A 14,747-nucleotide genomic window follows, 5' to 3' on the forward strand; every position below is an offset into this window, starting at 1 on the left:
AGCTCGAGACTGAAGGGATTTACCCACAACCAGGTTAAACAATTTCATACATTTATTGTAATAATCTCCCCTGTTAGATGCTTGTTATATTTTAAATTTCAATAAATATTTTGCACTGCAAACCTTGGAAATACTGCGTTTACAAATTTTGCGAATATGTACATTTCAAAAGCTTTTGAAATCGATTAAGTGGAATTCTTTGAAATCCGGTTCTTTTATCGGAACGCTTCGACGAGGAAAACAATTTATTTTGTTCATAGAAGGCAACGTTGAAAATACTCGCGAATCGATGTTACTTTATCTTTCGATAAGCAAAATTCTTGATAGTTTTCTTGTTGCAATGTCACGTTCCAGAATACAGGAAAGGTTTCGAAATCTTTTGGTAGTAAATCAAACGTGACAAAGATGCGCCATTAAGTTCTTTCGATCTAACCGCAGCCTGAATCTGGAATCACGGATTCCCCGCGACAAGAACTATCACGTCTCGTTCGATTATTCCGATTTCGTGATAAGATTCTTAGGTGTAACGCGGGATTCGGAGGATGCATTGTCAGTGGAAGCAATATGAGGACAAGAAGCAAGAGTCGAGAACGTGGCAGCGACATTACGGATGCAATGGATGTCTCTAGCTAGGCAGGGCGCGCGGGCGTCCACAAACACACCCACACGCGCCTCGGGTCGCGCTCATTTCCATAACGGGATAGGTACATATTACCCTACGTACCTTCATTTCCGTGCACAGTCTTCTGTGACCGTCTTCCCGTGGACTCTGCTTTCTGCTTCTTGTCTTAGCCACCCCTCTTTTCATATCTTCATTCTTTGCGGCGTTCCGTGCAACTCACTCTTATTTTTCTTACCGCCGCCATTTACCATCTTTCCCATTTTACCATTACTTCCCGACTTTCGGACTTCTTGCTTCGCCGTTCCACACAGTGCGTTCTTCCTTTTGTCTTCTTAACCAGATAGAAGTCGAAGTTGGAGCCCCGACTTTGCGACGCGAGCAAACTCGAGGACGTTTCAAATTTTCTTAGAGCGAGCTGCTGTTCCTGTCGAGTTCCCCTGGAAATTACGTCATCTGGCCGAAGTTAATGAATCCGAACTCGAGAAATGTACATTGCAAGTGGGTACTTAAGCTGTGGTTCGATAATCTCGTCGATTATTATCGCGATTGGTTGGAGTGCCTTATGTGAGGAAAAAAAAATATGAAAGTGATATAAAGCACTTTGTGTGCGAGTAAAAAATATCGAACGAAAGAGTCGCGAAGCTCGGATGTGACGATGCCGGATCGACGGCCAGAACAAACTGTCGAATTGTCATTTTGCCAAACGGATAAATTGCTGACCGGATATCTCATCGAATGGACAAATTGCTGAATATGTTGCGTCGGCAATAAGCGACGGGTGCATATGGTGCACGTATTAAACGCGCTGAATGGATTTATTAAACTTCTGTGTCCTTTGCTGGGACCGCGTCACAGCGAGCCCGACATTCTCAAAGCGGTCGTGGTGATCATGGATTCAGTTAAAAAAATAAATTCAATGGAACGGATTTGGACGCGTTCGACACTCTGCCATGCAAATCTACGATCGTAGAAAAAAATGCTACCGGTTGACTCGTTTGCGGCGCTTTTATTTATTCATCGGAATTCCGCACCTACGTGTTTGTTGCACTTCGACGATTAGGAATTGGTTCGCTTCATGGTCGGTGAGTAATTAAAACGAGATGCATGGAGTCAGTTCGAGTTGCACTTTTAACTCTCTATGGACCGAATTTTGTTTCTGCAGACAACTTGCAAGGCAATCATTTTGATATTGTAGATTGATGGCGTTGCTAATCGTTATCGATATTGTTATTGGTTATCAGAGACATTATATAATTAAAACGTATACGTCTAAAAGAATAGAAATACAGTAAAGGTAAGACCTATGACACCGAAACAAGGACAATATAGAGAGTTAACATTCAGATTTACATTTGTAGTAAGCTTATTATCAAAATGTTATTTGCAACCGTAATATTCCACGGAAGACGTTTAATTTATGCCGGCCGAATTGTCCGGTTGATTATGAAAGAAGTTCTGGATAAATGTTGGAAAACGTGGCGTTACATAAGGCTGCAGCAACAGATACTCATTCGGAAGCAAACAAAGTTCAATTGCTTCGCACGGATTTCAATTTGCAAACGGGTAAGTCGCGTAATAATGAAGGGAGCTCAAGGGACGGGTCAGAGATGATAGCGCTTCCGATTTTGCAGATCATTAAAATTTCATTGTGCAGCGACTCAAAGGTATCGGTGTTTGCCAGTTACGTCTCGCGCGCCAGACGTGTGCACAATTGCACATACGTAACACTGTTGGGGCACCGGTTAATCCCATATTTATACAGAGTGACAGAGGACAGGGCAGGTGTGTAACCTGGACACCTTTTGATTGGCAAATATGCATATTTTATCCAGCCTCGCAATCGGATAACGTGTTGTTCGTATCAATTATTCTCCAAAACTCAACGCTTCCGCCTAATGGGAACGGAGTTTTAATTGAAATGTAATCCCAATTAAAATGAGTTCGCAATCCACGTCACGCGAATACGCGTAATCGTGTTAACGAAATGAAATGTCCACTCGAGCACAAGATATCGAGGCTCTCGCGAAAATGGGGACTCTGGAATTTTTGCGACAACCGCTGATTGATTTTATTATTTTATCGATCTTTCCTTGGCTGTAGAAGTGTTTACTCTACCTCAACGGCCGATTTTAGACTGCTGATGAACTTTAGGATAGATATTTAATATTTACCGAATTTTTTTAGCGATATAATCCAAGTTTGAAATATCTGAATCTTACTGAATATTGGATCCCTCGAACTTTACTAAATCATGAATCAGAGAACCCCTTCCAGGACTGGGGGAATGATTGAGGCAACCCTTTCTCTCCCAATATATTTATTCAGTTTATTTATTCGTAACGACTTATACTTCTATGTTCTTCAAATATACAGTCTTATATCTGGCATGACTCGTACCGACAGGTATTTACAACAACTCTCACAAAAACGTCACGTAACAACTTCATACACACACTTTTGTAAATATAACGTTTCTTTATAAATGACTTCTTTAATAGGATTCGCGTGTGCCCTCGCCGCGACGACGCGCACTCGACGCTCTCGTTTTCCCTTAAATTATTGCGACTCGTCCCCCCTCGTCTTCGATTATCCCTGTAGAAAACACTCTCGTCCCCCCGTGTTAGGTATACGGTTGAAGACCAAGAAAATTAAAGGAAACGAAAACGAACGGAGAATATATTAATGTATTGTCCGACCATGATGGGGAAGTTGCCTGGAACCGAATCGAACCGAATTAATGAACGTTTCGTGAACCGAAAGCGGAGATCTTCATTGACGATTCGTTCATGCTGGTTTTCAAAAACGATCCATTTACGATACACAACGAACAAACGCTATCGTCGATTCCTTATCAGCTAGCCTACGTCTAGGTAGTTTCACCTTTGTTCGGGTGGAACGCGCCATTGCCTCGTTAAAGCACCTTTTACGAATACTTTCTATTCCTCACAGGCTTCCGAACCTACGATCCGGTTCACTGAATTTGGCCGCGCGTCACTGGAAGAACGTGACGGCGAGTCCGCGGCGATTTCTCGCATTTTCGTCTCGTTTCCACGAAAATATCTTGCCAGAAGTCGTAAACAATGAGAGCAACGGAAATATTCTTACAGTAACGTTTGGAACCGTCGTTTCATGGCGGAAGAAAGAATACAAAAGTCACTTGTTTTAAATAAATTAGGCCTTGCCTTTTCATTCATCCCCAGGACATTCCTTTCGATATCATAACTCCATTTTGATTGTTCAAATATTTTTGTAAAAAATTCTGAATTAAATTCGGCGTACGAGACAAGATGGAATGCTATTTATATGTTCAATGACAACGTTTCAAAACGAGGAATCGGATTATATGCACTATGCGAATATTTTCGTTGCTCACTGTACCTAGTTCATGTACTATTTGACGATTTCATACGCGGGAGAGAAGGTAGATCGTTCAGACGAATGCAAAATTGCTGCAGAAGCTTCGCGTGCGGGATTCTACGTATTCGATGTTCATGGAAACTGTATTCTCTGATATTTCATCGCGGTGAGTTGGGAATTTGCGCATAAGCCAGTGTACACGCGCAAAAAATCTCACCTAGAACAATGATGCCGAACGTACTCGTCCAACAAAGAAAACAAGAGGTAGTTGACGACGTCTCCTTTGAAAAGGGAATTGGCCAGTTGATTTTCATCGAACCGTAGCGCAATTCTGGCTGAGAATACCCGAACGTCGTTGCAATTTCATCGGACCTTGATAGAGGGTGGTATTAGAGGCACATTAAACGCAGCTACTTCGGAAATTTTTTCGTCGTTTTCTTGTATTCTCCTACGGAACAAGTGGACTGGCTCGAGCCTAAACGGGACTTATAAAAATCTGCATGCACTCGGTGACGAATTGACGAATCCATCTGCCGCTGGATAAATTGGACGTAACGATCTTCTGACGCCTGATTTGCTATGCAAGCCAATGGAGATAAGTTACGGATGATCTATGTGGAATGCAATCTCTATAATTTCGTTGACATTTATTAGAAATTTAAACTCTGTCAATTTCTGTGCTTTTCTCTAACAAAGATCTTGAAGTTGAATGAACCAATAGTATGTAAAAACTGCTACGTGATTCATGATAGAATCTTCGAATGATATATAGTACTCATTAAAAATAAGTAAGTTAATTTTTATATTCGATTCTTCTTTGATTTGAAGAATTTAATCGTTCCAATGATCAATGTATTCCGAATGCAGATTATCGATTATCTTCAGTGCTATGAAACAATCCATCTCTATGCAAATGCGATGCTGAAACACGATAAACGATACGATACAGTTTCCTCAAGTTCGTGTCTTCGGCGCATACCAACGTATAAGTCATCGCAATTAATCACGATTGCTGCAAATTCTTATCATTTTTCTCGATCGCGTGACACGTTCGATCATCTTCGACCAGGAATGAAGAGATCTGCGAGAAGAACGACGTTCTTACGATAAGCATAGCTTGGCTAAGCTCGTACACGTGTAATGACGATGATAACACGAGGATTATCTTCTTATTAGAAACATCTAAAAATACTACTTTTATTTTATATAAAAAGATCTCGAGCGACTCTTAAGTTTTTGGTTTTGTTAATATACAATTAACGTCTATAGTTATTTACAATTTTTGTTTGTCTGTCACTCCCCTTTCGTGTACGCGCCGCGTAATGGCACGTCATTTGCCCCCCTTCGAACGGTTGCAGACCTCTGCGCGATTATGTTTGCGCATACGTACGAACAAATTAAACTCTATCGCGACTCTGCTACATGCAACAACTTCGATAATTTCGTACAATCCCCCGCGGTGCAGGCCAGTCTCCAGAGATTAAACGCCGACTTAAGAATGATACAGAAATCAGGAGTATTGGAAATTTTAACTCACTTATTATAGTAAAGTTAAAAACTTTGAACTAAACTGAAAACACACCCTCCGCAGCTTCTCTCATCACATCCCTCATTCAATTTTTTCCTGTATAATGAAATGCCCTACCATTCATTAATTCTTTGAGGCACGCGATTACAAAAGAAAAATAGTAAAGGTAAGCAAAAAGTGAGATAGTTTTTAATTCACCTAACTTCAAAGAGTTAAAGCAATAAAATGTCTACACCCAACGATTGCATCATTAAATTTTTTGGAGACTGGCCTGACAGAACGTGTATCTTCGATGAAAATTTCACGTTGCGGTGGTCTCGCGATCCAAGTGTCGTGATTTACGGTCGCACGCGAGATAACCGTGGCAAAGCGAACCGCGGAACGAAAGGCATTTTGTAATGACTTGTCTTGACTTTTCTTCGCTTCATCGTCTAGGCTTCGCGAGCGCATCGAGGCTACTTATCGCAACTTACCGAACAATCGAGACGCGATAACGAGGTTTCCTTTTGCGAGATTGGAGGGAGATTGAAGGCATCGCATTAGAAATTGCAAGTATGCGCGCGCGTGCACGCGTGTGTGTATGTGTGTGTACGTTTCGCGCAGGATCTTTAACATTTAAATGCTATTATTTCCGTAAGCAGTTTCTTTCTCTCACTCGTGCGCGAGGGAGTTTCGAAGCCGTTTCAAGCAGAGCTCGTAAAAAACGTTCGTAATTAGTCAACGTTCATAGACTATAAACATTCGGAAAAACGGAGATAATGATTAACGCTAGTTGGGACGAGGGGGAAGTATGCGATATATAGTACGTGAGAATCGTCTTCAACGTTGATCTTGTTGAGCGATGTTTCCGTCGCGACGTTTCCAAAGTCTTCCTACGTATCGAAACGTTCTCACGTTTCCGTAAAATATTCTCTTACTTTCAGCCTGTGCACTGTTAACAAAATTTTGCAAATAATTCTGCCACCGGAAAGATTCACGCGAACAGAAGCACTCAGACATTTTCCTCTGCTTGTGCGAGACGAAAACGCATTCGTAGCTACCACGGTCGATATCAAGTCATCCGCTATCACTGTACGCCTTACAATTCTAGCGTTAGGTTCGACTGGTAGCAACGTCGGGCTTCACGGATTAGAAACGACGACTTAGGCCCGCTTCGTTAATACTGGAATCAACATTAACCCTTACGTTTGTCCCTTCAAAAGAAACGAACCAACAGGATGAACTCGATACGGATCGTTCTTGTCGTCTTGCACTATGACCTCTTCAGCTGTCCCGCGTCAGGATCCTTCGGCGAGTAGAGGCCCAGCTTGAGCGTGAGCTCCTTGGGTTTCCTAGGAGCGTTCCTGATCGGGAACGGGCTGAACTGCGACTTGGGGCTGGTCAGGGGGTTGTAATTGTTCTCCCCACCCTTGCTCGAATGTCCGATGTTACCTAGACTCAAAGAGGACTTCTGGTAACTGGAGCTTTCTCTATCTAGCTCCGTGTACTTGCCCACTGTCAGCTTGCCAGGGAACTCCGGATGCGAGACGGGTCGCTTGGTCTCGTCAGACATGGCCGGAGACAGCTTCGAGGCGTAGTGGTTCGTAGCAGATGGGAAAGATTGCTCGGTGAACTGACGACTGGGTGACAAAGGCAGGTAGTCCAGGCGCTTCGTTGGCAAATACGAGCCTATTTCTGAACCTTGGTCCAGCGAAGGCAACGTGCTTAAGCGTCGATCGTAGTCTATGCTCTCGTGAGAATATTCCTTGGGCGACAGTGCTTCGTATTTGCGACGAAAGAGTTCCGAAGATTCGGTGGAGTACTCCAAGAAGGAGCTGGTGTCCAGGCACCTCTCCTCCTTGGGTATGTACTTAGTCGGCGTTAGTGGCTCGCTGTTACCATTGCTATAATAAGGAGATTTGTTCGAGCTGGTCATCGACCTGTCTGGCTGGAGGGACATATAGTCGGCGCTGACTTCTCTGTTAGACTCGTTGTCGTATCTCACGCGGAACTCCAGCGACTCCTTCGTCATCATTGGGCTCTTCAAGTGCATATCGTAAGCGTTGATCGAGACATCCGGCTTGTGGTTGATGTACTCGTAAGTAGGGTCTATGATGGGCTTTTCGTAGGAGACTGCCACGAACGGGTTGGTCGATCCGTGTTTGGGCGACAGTTTGGGCTTGAAGGGTTTGTAGGGATCGTAAGAGCTTTTCATAGGCGAGGTGTCGTATGGGATTGGCTTAGCGGCGTACCTTAACGGTGATATGTCCTTGAAAGGTGACGTGTTGGGGACGTAGGGAATGGAGGTCAGTTCCTTCTGAGGAAGATCGAGAGCGGGGTCGTCTGGTAGGACGTGAGCAGAGGAGATCTTGTCCAGCTTCTCTAGCTCCCTGTAGATGTCGATGTCGCTCTTTGGTGACGAGTCGTCGTCTCTGTACTTGGACACTGTGTAGGGCAACATCTTGTTGGTGTATTGGGAAAACTTGTCACCTGAGATCGTTGGTTCCTGCGTGGATCCCAGCTCGCTCCTAGTATCGATGGAATCGTTCGACGACTGATAAGAGAACACGTTCGTGGAGATACTGGACAACTCGAGTCCGTCGATTTCGCTGACGTTCTGACTGGATCCCTTGTCCAAGTTCGAGATGCTAGCTGGCGAACGATCATCGTAATTCAATAACAGTTTCGATAGCTCCTCGTTTATCTTGCGGTCTATGAGAGCTTCCCTGGTGTCTAAGTATTCGTGGGATATGCCTTCATCCAGGGCAAAATGGTCTATCTGTTCCGTCTCGTCGATCAGCGAGAGCTTCGACAGTTCCTCGTTGATCTTCGCGTCGAACTCGGACACGCTGGTAGCGGTCATGTTGTCGAAGTCCTTGAAATTGATTCTCGCCAGTTCCTCGTTGATTTCGTGCTCGTTGAGTCCCATTTTCTCCAGTATGGGACTGAAGATCTTCGAGATCTCCTCGTTTATGGGGCTTATGGTGATCTCCTTCGATATCTCTTCGAGATCTGGCAATCGTTTTTTGGCTTGACAAGCGAGGATCTTCTGAAGTATGGCAGAATTCTCCTGGATGATCTTCAATGCTCTGTCGCTGTTCCTGCGTCCGTTGTTACCCTTCTTGCGAGGCTTCACCTTCGTCCACACCCCCAACTTCGACTCTCTTCCATCATCCGAGTCGCCGTTGTTCTGGCTGCGTGCCACGGTGTTCAGGATACTGTCGCTGTCCTCGTCGATATTGATCTTAGGATGAATCCCGTAGGACTTCATGCCTTCGCCACTCACGTTTATGTCGGGTATCTCCAGACGACGCTTGGAGAAGTTGCTCGCGGAGTTACTGAACGTGTCCTGCCTCCTGGCCTCCAGGCTCTTCAGGTCCTCCCAGATGTAGCTGCTCTTCTTCGTTAACATTCCACTGTCGGAGGATACGTCGTTCGCCTTGGCCTCCAGGTGCTTTATGTCCTCCAGGATGTCGCTGGACCTCTTCTTAGCGACGGAAGTGTTGAACTCGTCTGTTGACAACGACGACTTCAAGTCACCGAATCTTCTGCTGTCCAGACTGCTGGAACTCCTCTCCAGGACTTTCGACCGGTCTCTGTGTCGATAATTGTAGGTCAGGTAGTGCTTGTCCAGTTTCTCCTGCGGTAGCGAGGGTACCACGTCCTTTTCCGACAGAGGATCGTCAGTTCCGTCGTCGATGATATCCTTGTCTTTGCGATAGTAATCGCTACCAGACGGCTGATAGAAGCTAATATCGTCACCGTTTCTCCTCTCCGTCAGACTAGACTCCTCTTTCTTCGCTGTAAATTCACGACTAACGTAACTCTCTGTTTTCAGTGCGATGGCATCCGTGTCTTTGGCATCCGAAGACTTCAATGAGGAGTCATACTTGGACTGGTAGCCTAGATACTTGCTCGACTCTTTCGAGGAGCTCGTCGACTTCTGTTCAGGCGACGTTTCCGTGCTGTCTATGCTTGACCTTCGCCTGGAGACGCTGTACGGAGATGGAGTCTTTTGATTGGGATTCGAGATCGGGTAGAATGGCGACGTGGCTGTGTCGATCGACGAGCCAGACACGTCGTCTTGGCCCCGTCGATTGTAATTCGAGGTATATTTTATGGAGTTGGCACTTATTGGCGATTGAAGGTCCGAACTGAACGACCTCTCGGAAGACTTTTGTTTACCTGGGCTGCACGAGTCGCTGGAGCTGCTCACCACCAGTTTAGGGCTCGCCTCCGACTTGATCCTCAGCGAGTCCATGCTGATGGGCGTCGAGGAGCCAGATTTCTCGTATGCCTTCCTCGCGCCATCTTTGGCGACATCAGAGTCCATGGAACGGAAGACCAGGGTCTTCGAGTCGGAACTGACCGAGGAACACACCGATTTGTCCATCAACAGGTCTCGCGAGTCGGACCTGGCAGGAGACCTAGGGCTCACCGTTAAACTGGAAGGCTTCGAGTCGGGGCCCATGGTCTCGCCAGAGCTGCAAGACTTGTTGCTCTCGGGTGTCTTGGGACTCTTCTTCAAGTCTGAATACATCTTCGTCTGCGCTGGCTGCGACCTCTCACTGAAGTACGTTTTCTCCAACGACATCTCAGCATCCTTATCGACGTCTGCTATCGATCCCACGATACTGTTCGTTCTGTGAATAGTTGGCGTCACTTGACTCAGCTTCTGGTCAACCGTTATGGGCGAGATTGGAAGATGACCCACGTACGTTTTGCAGTAGGGTTTCTTCTCGATGTCCACCGTCGTCGCGTCTCTAATCAAAATGTCCATCTTTGAGCTGTCGTACGTCTTCGGGTCCAAAGACAGTCTGCTGGAGTAACTGAAGGACGTTTTGTAACGGTCCTCGCTGTCCGTTTCTAAATCATGAGTAGCCCTGTCTGGTACTTTATCGTACTTCGCGTCCAACGTTGTCGAGTACTCTGGAAACACAGTGGAGGTGTCTAGTCGGATAACCGTGGAAGGGGTATCTTCGATTCGATCCTCCTGATTCGTCGCAGCATCGTCGCGAGGCGAGATCGCTGTTTCTTTTACGATTTCCTTGGGTCGATGCGTTTCGTGCACCAACACTTCCTCTTCTTTCAGGGTGAGCTTGCTGCTGCTGAAACTCAGATAATCGAACTCATCCAGGACCAAGGACTTCCTGACAGTTCCAACAGTCGAGGTGTAATCAACAGCAAGATCAGGTATGGACTTCTCCTTCTTCAAAGGGGACGTTTTCGTCGACAAGTCCGTCTCTTTGTTTTGTAAACTGAATTTCTGAGGAACCATCGAATTATTGTCATCCTCCGCCGACAGTCTTCGTATCTGATCAGTGATTTTGGAGATCGATATATCCCTTAAATTTTCCTCCGGTGACTTTAAGTCCTGTGATATTTCGGCGTTACTCTTGTCTTCGGGCAACGCACGATCGAGTGTCTTCTCAGGTAACGGGGAACTCCCTACTCGAAAATTTCTCTCCTCGTCCGTCGCCATGGCGTAGGACTCGGACGCTGACGTGAGGTCTTCGCTGTCAACGTCGCTGAGACGATCAGGTTCGTCGCACAATTCCGTCGACGTGCTGTCGCTGTCGCTGTCACCGTTGCTGCGCTTTGGAGATGCTAGGTCAGCTTCCGAGGATTGCACCGGTGCCACGGTGGCTTCTGCCGCTTCTACAGCAAATTGGAATAGAAAATCAATGAATAGACATTCTCGGAATGTGGAAACTTTTTTGGTGAAATTATAGAGGTTCCAAATTAATTTCAATCTACTGTTCCGAAGAGACTTGGGTTTATATTTGAGCAGTTCACTGCACAAATCGATTCACCTGTTACATAAAAATTGTAACATTACTAACTGAATTTACATTTATTTTAAATTTATATAAAGGAAATTTTAAAAAACAATGTACATTATTTCGCCACATTTCTCAACTTTCTGTTTTATGGAGTTAATCGATTGGTGCAATGTGCGGCTGATATAATTTTACAAACGAGCGGTAGAGTTTAGAAAGTGGTTTCATGCAAGCAAGGTGTTTGCTCAGAGTTATATCTCTTGAGCTCCTGTTGGTAACATAGTTTATCTGGTAAGGTAGGTACTCTCCTATACCAGTGAACGATATGTGTTTACTGACTGTAGGTAGCGCGCTGTCTTACCAGCATTCAATACGACTTTCTTACCAACAGTCAGTGCAAAACGAATTCTACTGTTACCATATGTGCTGGATAGAAATACAGTAACATAACTTAATATATTAACATTTAAATTTCAATATACGAATCTTCAACTCCTGTAAATTTCATCATAATTCTTTGATGCTCAAGGATGGACACTTTTGACCTGTTTTTGCGAACACCACTTTGTTTAAAATAAAGTTTGGATTTCGTTTCCCGGTACGTTTCGAATGTACATGATCTTTAGACCCACGGCAGGTTGCAACAGTTTGTCTGTACCTGGTGAATTTAAAGATTTCTGCTTCGATTTCTTCGTGTCCTTCCAATGGAGCGTGACGCCTTGCCTGTCCTTACGATTCTGACTTAGAGGTGTAGGTCGTGTCTTCGCCGCTGAGGTGCCAGAAGGTAGACTCAGAGGTCGATTCTTCCCGCTCACGAGCGCATTTTTGCCCACTAAAAGATGATTCATGGCCTGAGAAGTAGGAGGTGGTACCATGGTCTGCCTTGCACATGCGGCTGCGTCAAGAAAGAATTTATGCATTTTTGCACTCATTCTATTCCAAGCAAGCAAATATATTTTCACAATTCTTATTCTAGTTCCCCGACTCCTATTGAATAGAAAGATTTACAGTATGCGCGAAGCTTTCATAGTCGTTCGCGAGTCAACGAAGCGTACTCGAGAAGGTCCAGTGATTTACCGTACCTTCGAATTTAGCGATTACGTTTAACCTTATTATTACAATCAACATTTACCGGAGAGTATAATGTGAGCCTGGTGTTGACGTTCGCGCAGTTTGGCGTACTGTTGTTTCAAAATACTAATGTCCAGAGCGAGGCGTTCTCGGTCGCTGCTGGGCGCCATGGCCTGCAGGGCGCCAATCGTTTGCGGTATGCGATCTACAAGCATGTCTTTCGTGACGCAAACAAATAAGAATCGCAACAACCTCCATTGTCATATGTTTTGATGCCTACCTTTCTTCAGCCTTTGTGCCATGTTGAACATGGCAGCGGCCACGGCCAACCTTTCCTCCTCTTCCGTGTCGCTGTCGTCGTCGTCGCTCAGCTTCCTAGCCCACGGCGTGATATTGTACCTGTGCTTTTCTCTCAAAGCTTTCACGCCATGCAATGGTTCCATACTGACTATGTTCTACGGCAATAACGCGTACGTAAAAATTTCGCTCGGTACAGATCTGCCAAGCATGTCAGCTGGTATTTATCTCGAACGAGGGAACAGACAAACCTTTATGAGATTGTTCGTGTCCGTGAATTCCAGCATCTCCCTCGACAGGACTCCCATTATGCTATAAAACTCGTCTGCGGACGTCACGGTCATGATACGGCTAAAGCAAGATACGACGTTTTAGCAAAACAAATCCAAGCAACCTACGAAACCCCCCACGATCGTTCACTTACTCCGATAGCCCTTCCCAGATGGTCAGAGCGGTTCTGAGGAGGATCTCGTCTCCCTCGAGGAATATCAAGTCCCAGACACGGAGCACCGCATCCTGGGGTAAACAGTGACAGAAGAGAGTGAGAAACCATTGCATCGTAAACACATTCGTCAGAGGTGGCTCGTAGCTGCTGCCTAAACAAGAACAAAAGTTGGATAGGGACAATTGGACGGAATTAGAAATAATTTGGTCGAGTATCAAGTTCTAGAGATACGTTTGACAGTACTCGTGTAGGTTAGTGAATGGATGGGTAAACTATAGGGTTACTATTTCAGCGTTAAATTAACTGGCTGCTCAAAGTACGCTCCATCCCATCGCTACTTTCACGTCTGCCGTCGAAGTCCAAGCATCCAACTTATCAGCAACGGCAGTAAGGGAGGGAGTATTCCTCTCCAGAGGCCAACTGGCTGGAACTCTCACAAGTCGATTCTTTCCTTGATTCCTTCATACCTAACTATTTAGACCTTGAATACGCAACGATGCGTCCATTCGAAAAATCCGTAAGATTACTAAACTTAACGCGAGGCTAATGCTACGTGTCCACTCGAAAGATTTACTCTCGACAATCGCTATCAGCTTCGAGAGATCTTTCAGACAGATCCCATTCTCCGTATTATGATTAACTTGTGCTTTTCTTCCAGAGGAAATTTTCATACATATCCGAGAAATGCCAGACAATTTTAAGCAAACATGCATGATTGTAAACGAAAATATATATTTCGATCGATTTTATTTTAAGGTTCATGAAATTTTTACATAATGAAGATATTTTCACAAAAACTTGAACTTGAATTTTTGTTTATAAATAAACATAATTTATTGTCTGTTAAAATGAATCTTTTCAGTTATTTTTTGAAGTGCACAAATAAATTTATGTGCATTGGATATTGACGTCATTTTCGTAAAGCAAAATTGATTTTTTAACGACTTACAGCACTTACAGTTTCGAGCAGCGATATATCGCTTCTTGGCAATCAAAGAGTTAAAGATAAACCTAATCCCTACCGACAGCGCGAGGATAAATTCTCTAAATATCACACGGCTTTTCGATGCCTAAAGGATATCCAACGTCAGCGCTGGACGACAGCAGGCGTCGAGGGTAAAATGCTCGAGTGGACGCGTCGAGAATAATGGTTTTCGCGAAAGAATGACCTGTGGCTTTGTCCTTCGCGTCGTTCTGCAGCGCCTTGAGGTGTTTCGAGAGCTTGGGCAGTTTGGAGCGCAGGAGATCGCGAAACACCGCCATGTCCACGGAGAGGCCGCGTAGATTGTCCGCGAAATAACCCTCGGGCAGGACACCTTCTATCAAGTAGATCATCACCTTCACCGCGGCGGACTCGGCGCGATCCATAACTTGCAGAACGAGAGCGGCCAGCACGTTCAGGCCTTGGCAATAGCCGACGGACTTGTTCCATCGGGCGAAGCCAAGTAGAACCCGACGAAGCACCGCCTGATTGTCTCTGCCAGCTGCGCCGCAAAATAGACTGCAGCCTGTCCTGTGTAAATCCTGAAAGGGCCAGAGCAACGATATCGGATTTTGCCACGGCGAGCCAGCGCTTGAATTACGCTCCGCGAACGTAGCAAACGGTTAGGCGAGTAGAGCAGGGAGGTTCAAGCGACTCCGCGGGTATCGTTAAAGGTCACTTTCTTC

At 45.1% G+C, this 14,747-nt stretch overlaps 1 protein-coding gene across 6 annotated transcripts in view; it reads right to left on the bottom strand.

The window, feature by feature from the left end:
• Positions 1–2,706: 2,706 nt before the first annotated feature.
• The window catches only part of LOC128885183 (uncharacterized), a 29,491-nt gene continuing 17,450 nt past the window's right edge, over positions 2,707–14,747 (bottom strand). For 2 of the 6 annotated variants that reach the window (XM_054139061.1, XM_054139062.1), the window contains exons 7-13: positions 14,249–14,603; positions 13,059–13,230; positions 12,886–12,985; positions 12,618–12,792; positions 12,399–12,554; positions 11,925–12,161; positions 2,707–11,144 (exon numbers count right to left, since the gene is read on the bottom strand). In XM_054139061.1, the coding sequence (XP_053995036.1) occupies positions 6,760–11,144; positions 11,925–12,161; positions 12,399–12,554; positions 12,618–12,792; positions 12,886–12,985; positions 13,059–13,230; positions 14,249–14,603 (5,580 nt within the window). In that variant the 3' untranslated portion in view covers positions 2,707–6,759. The remainder of the gene's footprint in view (positions 11,145–11,924; positions 12,162–12,398; positions 12,555–12,617; positions 12,793–12,885; positions 12,986–13,058; positions 13,231–14,248; positions 14,604–14,747) is intronic. The other 4 variants (XM_054139066.1, XM_054139065.1, XM_054139063.1 and 1 more) reach the window with 3 other exon arrangements.

Source organism: Hylaeus volcanicus, chromosome 2 (assembly GCF_026283585.1).
Source record: "Hylaeus volcanicus isolate JK05 chromosome 2, UHH_iyHylVolc1.0_haploid, whole genome shotgun sequence".
In the NCBI taxonomy this organism is placed as follows: Eukaryota; Metazoa; Arthropoda; class Insecta; order Hymenoptera; family Colletidae; genus Hylaeus; species Hylaeus volcanicus.